The 12,816-nt window shown below is 46.2% G+C and overlaps 1 protein-coding gene across 4 annotated transcripts in view; it reads left to right on the top strand.

Moving 5' to 3' along the window:
• Nucleotides 1-12,816, top strand: part of RTTN (rotatin) — a 1,165,399-nt gene that overhangs the window by 265,829 nt on the left and 886,754 nt on the right. For all 4 annotated transcript variants that reach the window (XR_014961587.1, XM_085605903.1, XM_085605904.1 and 1 more), the window contains exon 15: nt 3,379-3,505. Coding sequence is in view for 3 of the 4 variants with exons in the window: in XM_085605903.1 (XP_085462029.1) it covers nt 3,379-3,505 (127 nt within the window). In the remaining variant the exon portion in view is untranslated. The remainder of the gene's footprint in view (nt 1-3,378; nt 3,506-12,816) is intronic.

The following is a 12,816-nucleotide window of genomic DNA, read 5'->3' as shown; positions in this document are numbered from 1 at the left end:
ACAAGTTCCGTACACAGCGCACCTAAAGTATGTGAAGAATCCAGCCACACACCGTGCTGCTACACCCTCCGCAGCATCTGCCGCGAGTCCCCAAACATGTCTACAGAGTCGCTGTGTAAGTGCAAGAGTGTGTAAGGAACCGTGTGATAGCAACATCCTGCTGGTCACAGTGCAATCCAGCTTTTCCGAGTTGTTTCCACCGCCTGACCCTCTTGCACTTTTGAAACGCCCACCGCAGTGCCTTCAACGCTGTGTGTGCTGTGCAGGTCTCTCTCCGCAGTTCCTCCAGGGTCTGTGTGCAGGCTTTTCCCCTATCACTTCAACCTCGCCATGAAGTGCATCCTCAGGCTCGTCCTGGCCTTCCAACTGGCCCTCTGCGTGTGCCTGGCTCAACAACAACGTGAGTTTATCAGCTGCGTGCTCTCACTCAGGGGGTACTCATTCAGTGGCACACCTAGAGTGCCAGGGGCCCTGAAGCAAGTAAGGAAATGGGGTCCCATCCTCTGGTTTCGTAGTTAAAAACACACTTTAATGGGGATAAATTGGAGCCATCTCACCCATGGTCCTCGGTGTCACTGCACCTGCTGCTCCCAACTCTGGCCCCGGTGTCGCTGCACCTGCTGCACCATCAATATATACGCCTATATCTATTCAGCCCCCGGGGCTGTCGGTCCTTTGCACAGTCACTGTAGGCGCGCGCTGCTGTCATTAGGGTGTCCACCTCACTCCATGTCCTGGTGATCACTGTTTACATTCCTTTGCTTTCAAGACACCGTGATGCATTCTGGGTGTTGCAGTCCGGATTTGCTGCCACCAGTCACTGCTCTCACTAGAGGTTGTGTTTTTTCTCTGTGCTGGGAGTCTCTTGGTGCTCTGCACGCGCACTCAAGAACCGTCACTTCTGTCTGTCCACCCGCAGGTACCGTCACTACATGATGCTGTCTCAGTTCTTTCAAGGGTGTCTAATCTGACTCTGCTCTCACCACCGTTACTGTTCTACCCACAAAATGGAAACTGGCCGCTTTCTACTTGCACTCATGGCCTCTTTTTACCGACTTCACACCCCAGGGCTGTCAACGACTGCCTCTACTGTCTCCTCACACTCGGGTTGTCAGTGCTGTTCGTTCACATCCAAAGCTGCTTGTGTTTTCCGCTGACAGTCACTGTTAAGTTCAGGCACTGCATCCTGCTCACTGCGGGGTTCTGTCTGTCTTATACGTCGACTATATATATGCTTTCCTTAAATCGGAGTTTCCACTACTGTCAGTTCACACGTGGGCAGTGGCTGCTTTGTTTCACACGTAGGTGGTTGATTCGTGTTGTATTGCAGCATTTATATAGCGCTTACCACCCTTATATGGGGCACTAAAATACTTCCCTACATGGGTAGCATGCTGCACAGTGCAGGCTGTGTGGTTGGAAGTATAGAATTGGCATTTTTTTCTGATGTTATTGTTTTTTACTTGCGTCTGTATGACACCATAGACTGTGCAGGTTGATGGAGGAGTTGCTCTTATATAAACAGTGTTACAGCAAATAGCTTGGCATCAAAGGATACTTGTTTTTCTTTTTTTTTTTTTTTTTTACTTTAATGAGCACAGCGCTATACAAAGCAATAGGTGTTGCTTTTGGTATAGTAAATAACAATGGCAAAAGGCATTGCCGTTTACAATGCCAATAGCTCCAAAACTCGCAGTTGCGAGACCTATTGCATTGTAAATGCTTGTTTCTTTACTCATCCAAGATGATGGGCACCACTTGTATTGGCAAATAACAAATATTACATTTTACTTTTGTAAAAGCGCTTCTTAAAATGCAAAGTGGCCTGGCAGCAAATGTCAGCTGCCAGGCCCCCCCGAAAGTAGTGGTGGACACAACAGCGAGTGGGTGGAAGGCTTGGCCTGGGGAGAAACAAATATAAACTAAAAAAAAAAAAAGCCAGGGAGGAGTGGGGAAAGCAGTGGACAGGTCTTTTGGGGAGTGTGAGGGATCACCTTGGAACACTTGGGGGGGGGGGGGGGTTTGTGGGGCTGGAAGGGAGGGAGAGGTAGAAAACGTGTACTCCTACGGAGTGCTAAAAGAATAAAAAGTAGTGCATGTGAGCAGTGGGAGGATATATGTGATCCAATAAAACTAATTATAAAGAGCTATGCTCCGGGAGAGTGACACACACACAAGAAGAAGGAAAGCCTTAGAATAAGAAGCAAGCAAATTAGGATTACAAGCAAGCCAACTAGTAGTAAGCAGTGAAATTGCTCGAAGCCCACTGTAAGTTTTTAGTATGGTCCACACAAGGTCTTTAAGTGAGAACTGAAAATGGGCGCGGATAGGCATTCATAAATTTCTACTAACTTTTCCCAAAAGTTGTATTCGCAATTAGAAACACAACGGACCATAGTGGGTATGGGAGGAATAATAGATAATAGACCAATGATGGAAAAACTTAAGTTCATCTTGCTACCATCACACTTTAGTATATACCCAGTACTTCCTCCTGTGTCTCTGGAAAACAGTACTTCTGGCAGATTTCAGTTTGTCTGTTAATTCCCACCACCCCCATGTAATGTTCCCGAGGTGAAGCAAACCACTTCATTAAAAAAACATATGACTGATTTGTCATGGAAAAAAATGCATGGTTGTCACAGCTTCTTCTTAATTGCTTTCCATTCCCTATGTATGCAAGTGTGTAAAGATGTAATCTGCGAAGAGGAGTGTTGTTACCTCCTGAATTGCTCCCCTCAACACACTTACACTGCTTGCAAAACCACCATGAGAATGCCAACAGGCCCATTTCCTTCTCTAGAAGAGTGCAAACCCGGTCGTTAAGCCTTTCTCAAAATTCCAAGCTACTACTCTTGCTGCTTCAGCACCTGCAGCAACACTTTTCCAGTCCAAGGATTCCACACCTGGGTATCCTTTTCTGTGCTGCCTCTTGAGTGGGTTGCAGCTCCCCAAATATGCATAAGCATGGTGTAGAATTGTTGGACCTGATCGTTAGCCCTCAGAAGTCCTTGTCTCCTCTGCCCGATCACGCCCATTTCTTCTTCCCCTTGTTTCCCTTCTTAAAACAGACGGTTAAAGAAATGCTGGACTCTTGGGCAGTGGGTGTGGCTCTAGCAAGCTTGGAACAAATACACGTTTATTCCCACGCTTTCCTGGTCAAGTAGAAAGACCACCCCTATCTAAGTTAAAAGCTTCCAGCAAATTTCTGAATGAAAATCTTTCTTGGCATCTTACAACCAATCTGTGCCTTGAGAGCAAAGACTTGCCTATGTTACCTATTTTATAGTAATTAACCCTTGGAGGCTCACTTTTCATACTCTACACTCAACGTCCCCTAATGTTGAATTTTAACATCTACTTGCCATCTCTTTTTAGTTGGAAATCTGCTCAGGCGACCACAGGTCTGTTGGCTGGGAGTCAAAAGGTGTTCCTTCGCTTGCTGTCTCATTCTGTGTCATTGGTGAAAAGGGAAGTGTATCGGTGCTGCCTGGAGACTGTGAAGGTAAGGTGCATTGTTTTCACTGTCTCCATTCTGAGTTTACATTCCAAAGAGGAAACAAAATAGTATGTACCTTTAAAGCGGCAGTAGACTTAAACCTTAAGTTAAATACTGCTGGCTTAAAAACATGCCTCTTTTATCTTGACTTGTGCCTGTTTCCATTTTTTTCTGCCATTCCATTCTCATTCTGGTTTTGTTTAATCTTCTTTGTAATAGTTCTTTGTCAGTAGGGACTTCACAAAATGTAGCACGTGTATTACCACATATTCAGCTGAAATGACTGTTAATTTTTTCTAGTATTTGTTGAGCTCTGTAGTGTTACTTGATCAATTACGTCATTAGTTCGTTCTCCCTGTTTTTCGATATGACTGTTCAATGTCTGAATGGTTAAATGTAAGAATTAATGCAAGTTTATTTTCCGAAATGCATTCAGAGGATCATTCTCTGCCCTTGGGCCGAGTACCTTGGCATTAGTCAGTACACGTTAATCAAAACCAGTGCAGTTTATTTTGCTACATTCAGACCATCGTCACATGATTGTGGTGCATGCCTTCTTTAGATATTCTGTAACAGGGTATCATCTGAGATGAATAAGATTATAGAGTTCTCAATTGGCAGAGAGTGAAATCCGAGACTTTTGGGGGAAAAAACAATCAAGTGCTTTTTTACCCCTCGGGGGTTAGCGTTTTTTCTGTTTGTAGGACCGGGGGTCACAAGGCCCTATGGGGGTAGCGTGGCGCGAGCAGGTAGGCACCCAAAGGCTTACGTGTAAAGTGACCACACAGCACACCCATCCACTGAGACAGGAAACGCACGCAATAATTGACACCACGCTGGTATGTTGAGTAAAAACTATCAGCTTTATCTAGATCAACATTGGGATCAAAGCATTTCATTAAAAGTAGATTTGGCAGTTCCTTCAAGCGTCAAACATGAGCGCTGCACCTGGCAATTCCTGCGAGCGTCAATCACAGCGTTTACGCAAAGCGCTGCACAGGGCAACTCATTAGCGCTTCAAACCTGGCATTTAAGCATAGCACTGTACATAGCAATTCATTAGCGCTTCAAAACATGGCATTTAAGTATAGCGCTGCACATAGCAATTCATTAGCGCTTCAAAACATGGCAATTACTGCAAGCGCTAAGTATGGCAAGTATTCAAAGCATTAACCTGGCAAGAGTCCAGGCGCTACTCATGGCAGTACATTAGAGCAGTGCGTGGGGCAATTCCTCTATCTCTTCCCCCCAGGATAACTTGGGCGGACTCTCTGCGCCCCACAATGTCCGGCGAATTTGAAAGTTAATGTGCCCGGCATGGGGCAGGAATCCCGGGGGCCGGGGACCAGCTTATTCCCTCTTCGGGGTCAGTGGGGGCCCGCCAGACTCACGGAGAAACGTCCCCGGGGGAGGGGCGAGTCCAGGGCCTCTCTCCGGCCTCCGCCCGCCTCCCCTGGGGGCTACCTTCACGGGAGGTCTTTTCCGGGTTGTCCGGTGCTCCTCGGCTGGGCGGGGGCTCTCGCGCCTCCGGGCCCCTCCCGCCAGCCGCCTTCGACGACTGGCGGTGTCCGGGCCGATGAGGCCGACGTGGGGCTCGGGGATTCTTCCGGACTCTGGGAAGGGCGCGCCCGCAGCCGCCAATGGCAGTGCAGCCTGCGGGGGCGCGGCCCAGATAGCGAATCCCAAAGTGGCGGGGGCGGCGCTGAGGAGTCCACCCCCGTCAGGTGACACAGGCCTTGGCTTCCGGGCCTAGCGCGGCCCTTGCTGGATGGCTTCAGGCCTAACGAGGCCTTCGCTAAGTTCCGGCGGCCCTCTTCGCCCTGGGGGCCACGTTACCTTGGCTGCGACGGCAGCGACGGGGCCCGGGCTTCTCCGCGGGCCCCGGTGATGGCGGGGGCAATCTTTCCGGCCCCGGGCCGCACCGGTGAGTGCTCTAATTCAAGGCACCCTCCTAGGGGCAGGGAAAAGGAAGGCCCTCTCTGTAGTTCGGGGGGGGGGGGATCGCAATTTGCTTGGCGCCCAGCGCCCCTTACTTCCACAGGGACGCCCCAGCTCGGGGCAGGCAAATTGGAAGGGGGCAGGCCACACGCCAGTGGTAGGACGAGCTAAGGGGGGGGCCAGGCAAAGTCAGGGAGCGCAGGAATGGCACAGCGCTGGTACCTGGTCGATCCCCCAGCAGTCCTGTGGTAGGTTTAGTAGGCTTGTTGGTTTCTGCGCCCTTGGTAGCTAGTTTCTTGATGGGGGGGGGGTAGGTTGAGTTGGTGACTGAAGAGAGTTCTTAGTCAGGCTTGGTAGGTTGTCCCTGGGTTCCCCTCCCGTTGGGCCAGATCAGTGGGCTAGTACAGGATCCCTCACTCAACTTAAAAGGCAGCACCTAAGCCCTTTCACTTTCAGTGGCATAGGTCCCTGACTAGGCCCTACCGCCTAAAACTCCTGCGTAGGTTCCCCCAGGTCGTCGTCGCTCCAACTGACTGAAAAGTTTCCCTCCTTCCCTTAAGTATCCCTAGGTCAGGTGACCACTCGCTAAGGCGGCAAAATCAGACCCCACCCTTATTCTAGAAGGTTCCAGCAAGTTCAAGGAGCTTACCCACTCTAGCTATAGGAGAAAAAGGCGGGCTGGTGTCGCAACAATGTTGTAGGGTCCCAGCCAGCTGCTGGCAACTAGGGTGCTACTAAAAAGGCCACTCTGCAGTAGCAGGGGCCTGTGGCAGCCACCTTGGGGGAAGAGAGCACCTGCACCTTAACACTGATTAGCAATGGAAAGGCGCTCGGAGACCTAAGGCCAACGAAAAAGAGGGTGGAAAAAATGAGGCAAGGGCAAAAACACAGGGAAAGACCACCCTAGGGCTGACAGGTCTAACAATGTTAGTTTATGGTTACAAAATGACAGTACAGCCCACAATCTGAGTTTGTTTTAAAAAACCACTGGAGGTAGATCACAGGACAATAGATGTTTGATCACATGAAACTAGTAGCTTAATTCACAGAGATACGTCTGGGACTTGTTATCTTACTCCCGATTTAGGAGTGATTTACACCCTATCTGCAGACAAAAAATGATAATCTTGTGTTAAAGCCCCAATTTAATCTTTGGATGAAAAGAGTGATAGCCTCCCTCCATCAACCATGTATCCTGCCTCACACCTCCAACTCTTCAGGAGGGGCAGAGATTAGGATGTCAAAAATCAGGTGGTGTAGTCCATGCTAGTAGCCTATAAAACAATTGCCATCTAAGAATGGGATTGGGGTGCTTGTGGGCCAATTTCAATATGGCTAACTAAAGGAGGCCGTGAGGTATGCTCTGCAGGGGCATAAGCTAGCTTTCACATGGTGCTAGCTCTCCCCTCTCCCTCACAAAATGCATGGAATCTCCAAGGATTAACTGAGCTCTGGCAAGAAGGAGACAGCTCCCATAGTCTTCGCACTATAGTACTCCTCGATAACTCACATGCTTTGAGTGCAGCACGTGAGACCCTTTTCTTTATTGCGTTTCCACAATCCTAAGGTTTTCCATGGTGCTTTGTATATCCCGGCACTGATGTTTTCCTCATATTTCTCAGGGCCCAGGAGATGTCCACAGGTGCAAGTTCAGCTCGGCAGCATGACCAGGCAGCAGGACAAATGCTGATTATCCAGTATTGGGGTATCTTTCATAGATACACATGCCTGAATCATTCCCCGTTGCCGAGATGGGAGTCCCGCGGTAAAATACAAAAGTAGTGCCATAAGTAATAAATAGGCCAAAAGAAGCCAAAGGCTATATCTTAGTAGCCTATCTACGTCCTTATATGAAAAGGACTAAAAGTCAGCTCCAACCAATCAGCTATCGGCACCCTCTAGAAATCTCCCAACAGAAGCAGTTCTCCTCAGATTTTCACCGCACGTCGTGTGTGAAGGGAGTCTCCCTGAGCTCTGCTCAGTTTCTTCAGCTATTACTTATCCAAGATTATATTTCATGTTTAATTTCTTTGACTCTGGCGCTAATATGGCAGAGTGGCAGAAAACAAGGTAATAGACAATGAAATATGTCTAACCTTTTCCTCAAAAACTCTCACGTTCTGAGAGATGAGTCTTATATTGGGACTACAGAAACTTAAATCTGTCACTTCTGATGAGGACAATGAGGATTCCTTCACCTTATAGGAGAGGTCAAAGGGAGAGTTTGCGCCAAGAGTCTCCAGAGGGCGTGCAAGAAAGCCATAAAAAAGACTTATCTTGAGTCTTGATAAGGCATTTCTCACAGAGCGAGGCAATAATAATATATATATTTTTTTTTAAAACCTCAGAGGCAGATCCTGCAACTCCTTATTTATCCCTGACACTACATCAGGGAAATCCTCATAACCTGGCAATAAGTAAGGAGTCTATAACAAAACTCCATGCCTGCTATTACTGCCTCACCAATATTGACCTCATCTACGATGGCCTCGTCTACGATGGCCTCCTATGATGGTTGTCTACGACAGCTTCATCTATGACGGTCGTCAATGATGGCCTCATCTACGACGGTCGTCGACGAATGCGTCATCTACGACGATGCTCCTGCCACAAAAGAGTTATCCCAAGGTCAAAAGAAAGGAAAGCCATTTTTTCCTTTCCTTTCATGGGAACGACCCATTCATATCTGGTCTTGATAGGGAGAAAGCCCACAACTGCTGGATTCCCCACCGGATGATTTTTGATGGTTTCCAGACCCTTGGGAACGTGCAGCCAAAAACTTCTAACTTCCAAAAGCAAATAAGAAATGGTCTGTTCTCCTTCTGATTTTAAATAGAAAAGCTGTGAGACCTATTTCAATTGTTGATTTATCCGGGAAGAATTGCAATCATGAAAAACCCTGTCACGTATAAGCCAGCCTTACCAGCAAAGAGACATTCTCAACTATGCCTGGTGCTACTGTGTGGGCTGCCCAATTACTGTCAATATGGGGCTGGTATAATTACGAGATGTAGTTCAACATTGACACATACATAGAATTTCTGCAGGAGGACAGATAGGTAAAAAATTACAATAAATAAATATAAAAATAATTGTGTGTGTGTGTGTGTGTATGTATATATATATATATATATATTCACTGAAAAAACCATAGGTTTCAGGGGTGTTATAGTTAGCTGGACTTTTCACTTGTACAAAACCATTGAAATTCCCCTGTTATAGTTAGTTCAGCTAACTATAAATCGCGCGCCCGCAATGCACTGCTGATGACGTCACATATTACATCACTCATGACATGGTCAGTGACATCACTCATGACATCACTGATGACATCTCAAATGACATCACTGATGACATCACTGATGACATCATCCAGTGAATGTGTGTTTTTCTGAAAATTAAATATGTTTTATATATGTATATCTCAAGGTCGATGGAAGAATAAATGGGTATATAAGTGTCTAAATGGATGATTTGTTTTTGAAACATTGATTGTATAACTGACTGATTAAGTGTATCATAGTGAATACATGGCTTAGTGAGTAATGTTTAAATATGTAAATATCTGTATCAGTCTCTCACTTTTTGTATAAGTGGCTGCATGGGTTGGTGAGTAGCTACATGGGTGTCTATATAGGTTATTAGTTGGTTTTTTGAGTATCAGTCTGAGTGTCTTCATGGTTCGGTGGGGGGTATTACGTAGTGCATAGGTGCATGAATGAGTGACTCACTGTATGTGTTGAAGACAGCATGTGTGCAGGACTGTATGGGTGGATGAGTGTGTGTATGGGTGTGTTAGTGAGTGAATGACTGTCTCAATAGTGTCTTTATGAGTAACTACATATGTTTTAAACTAGTTTATGTGATTATTGGTGTATATAAGTGAGTATATGTGAGAGTGAGAGATTGAAAGAGTTCCTGTATGAATAAGTATGTGTTTCTATAAGTGATTGTTTAAAAGACTAAGTATGTGTAAGTTTCCCTAGAAGTAAGTGTGGTGGTGTGTGTATGACTGTATATGCAAGTAAATGTATGTTTGATTCTTTATTAGCATGAGTGACTATGTGTGTGAGTAACTCTATGGATGAGTGGCATTGTGTAACAGGATGTATAGGTGTATGAGTACATATGATGAGTGAGTACATGTATGATTGACTGTATAGGACTGTTGGTGAATGAGTGGATGTGTATGTGGATCTTAGAATTACTGAAGAGGTTGTTGTAACTGGTATTGGTATGTCCATTGTTTTGAAAATGTTAGTCTCTATTTTTGAATGTGTGTATCAAAGGTTATATTAGGGTGAGAGGAGGTCTGCCACTCTATCTCAAGGATGATGTCATCAGTGATGTAATCAGTGATGTCATTTGAGATGTCATCAGTGATGTCATGAGTGATGTCACTGACCATGTCATGAGTGATGTAATATGTGACGTCGTCAGCAGTGCATTGCTGGCGCGCGAGTTATAGTTAGCTGAACTAACTATAACGGGGGAATTTCAATGGTTTTGTACAAGTGAAAAGTCCAGCTTACTATAACACCCCTGAAACCTATGGTGTTTTCAGTGAATTTCTGAGGTTTTTTAAATGCTAATTCCAAACTATAACGTGCCTGAAACCTAGGGTTTTTTTCTGTGAATTTCAAAGGTTTTTTAAATGCTAATTTCTAACTATGCCTACAGAGATAGGACATGAGAAGAAAGAAGAGAAAATGCACAGAAAAAAAAAAACAGAAGTGCAGAAAGAAGCAACAGAAGTCCTCAAAGACGAAGAAAAGTGCAGGAAGAAGGATAACGTGCAGAAAGAACAAAAAGAAGAGCAGAAAGAATCCTTGTTGCAAAATCATCCTGTACCCTCAACTTTTTCAACGGATACTGGTGGTAACTGAGTCTGACTAACCAGTCCTAGAGCCAGTGCTATGTTAAAAGACACTTAGAATACAGTGAAAACACCTACATACACTAGGGAACATTATGCGTTGGGGTCCCCCTGTGATTAGCATGACCTCCTCTGTAAGCCCCTAGTATATAATAGGGCAGGGGGATTAAAACTACCTCTTAAAACAGGCCACAGGGCGTTTTTGCACACGTTAACTCAGGCCCCGTCCCCTCCCTTCACCACTGTGTAAACACGCCCTGTGTGGGAGATTAAGTTCATTTGAATCCTGAGGGTCTCTAGGGTCCAACTAGCCCACTAGGTACTTCTAGTAAGTGCCACAGAGCTGCATTGCAGAGAGGTGTAAAAAGTGGCACGGCCTGGACCACCTCTCTGCAATGCAGCTCAGTGGCGCTTACTGGAAGCACTTGGTGGGCTAGTTAGCCCCCAGGGGCCCTCAGTATTGAAGGGAAATTATATCCCCAATTTAAAACGTGCCATAGTGCGTGTTTGCACACGTCACCTCAGGCCCCGTCCCCTCCCTTCACCACTGTGTAAACGTGCCCTGTGGCTGTTCTAAGTTGAGAGATTAAGTCCCCTTGAATCCTAAGGGTCCCTAGGGTCAAACTAGACCACTAGGTACCTCCAGTAAGCGCCACAGAGCTGCGTTGCAGAGAGGTGTAAAAAGGGGCTTGGCCTCAGAACACCTGTCTGCAGCGCAGCTCCCTGGCGCATACTGGAGATGCCTGTTGGGCTAGTTGGCCCTCAGGGACCCTCAGTATTGAAGAGGAATTAATTCCCCAACTTACAACTCGCCAGGGGGCGCGTTTGCAGAGTGCTGCAAGGAGGGGGCGTGGCCTCCGGCACGATGCCAGTCTTTTATTTATTTTAATTTTTTAAGAAGGGGGGCTGTGTGGTTCCCCTTTTTATTCTAATTTATTGGCCCTGATAACCCCATCCCCCAGGGCCTGTCTCCTAATTATATTTTTTTGACCCCAATCCCCAGGGCCGGCCACTGTTTTTTATTATTTTTAAAAAATATATATTTATAGACACACCTAGGACATGCTGGACAAACCGTACGTACCTATCACCATGACGATTTGCGTGATATTCATTAAAAGGCGACTATGCATACAATGAATCCACGAGGAATGTATTTACACCACTAGTGAAGCTCTGACATGTCTGATGCCCTACCGTGCCTAATCCCGGTAGACACCATTGTCGTTTATTTATACAAACATGGGTAGCTATTGACGGGCACATTTAATACACATGCACACCAAGCCATTCAAAGGGGATTCGACAAAAATTCGACCAAAACTATGCAAGAAACCCCCCTCACGGTTAATAAAACACACATCCACTGCCGGATGTGTAATACTTTTTATTTTATTCTCTGGAAAGGGGACGAACATCACTTGAGAGTCACAGCGCGCTCCTGGCAGAGCCCAATGCTGTGTTACACCCACCATTGCCTGCCGAGTGCCACACACCTCTGTGTTGTATTCCACCAGGTAGTGCATATGCAATGACACTCTCTAGCCCATGTGCACTGTAACACCACCCCGTGAATATGTCATGCCGCACTTGTCTTCGCACGGGTTATATTGCCCCATCTAACGTGCCTTCCTCAATGCCTATGTTATAACGCACAGTGCTATGCCATACATATTACAATCTGGAATCCATATCTTTGTCACAGTGCATATGCAACGTTACACTCCCCAGCACATATTTTATATTACAACTTTAGAGACTAGTTAGGTTACACAACACTGCCCTGTGCATATTACAATCCAAGGCGTATATCGCATAGCACGCGCTAGTGCCTGTGCTATCTCGCGCTCTCCAATGAATCTGCAATTGCGCACAATGTATTGCATATTATATTTCACGCCCGGTTCATCTTATATCACACTTTTTGGTGCATAGTTTATACCATACACTATATCTAGTTTTCATTTTCAATCGTGCTCTCAGGACTATGTTCTATATAACACTGTGTTCACCTACCCTTTTCACGGGCATTACATTTTGCGATAGGGGGTGGAAGGTCAGGGGGTGTTTCTGCCAAGTGAGCCCGGAGTCACAGTCATAAACGTCCTCTTCTTACTAAATAAAAGTGAGATTATGCTGCATACTTGTTCATATTTTAAGTAGTTCGCACAGACACACATTTTAAAAACAATAAAGTTCCTAATACCCGCCTTCTCTGAACAGTTAGCTTGCTGCACCATCCCCCTCCTCCCTATCCTCTGTTGTGTGAATCCATGGACTAGCCTCCTCCCTCCTGCCATGCATGGTCTGATGTGCTGCCACTGCCCTCAATTTAGTATGATGTACCAGTCCACCCCTCCTGCCCTCCATTGCCCAATTCTATGCCCCATCATTGACCTCCTGCTTAAACTCTGTGCTTAGCTTGCTGCCCCTATTCTCCTTCCCCCTGCCCTCTGATGTCTTTGTGCATGCCCCTGCTCCATCCTTTTTGCCCACCATGTTC

This window comes from Triturus cristatus, chromosome 5_1 (genome assembly GCF_964204655.1).
Source record: "Triturus cristatus chromosome 5_1, aTriCri1.1, whole genome shotgun sequence".
Taxonomy (NCBI): Eukaryota; Metazoa; Chordata; class Amphibia; order Caudata; family Salamandridae; genus Triturus; species Triturus cristatus.
Note: the sequence above shows the minus strand (reverse complement) of the source record. Positions and strands in the feature narration are given on the sequence as shown.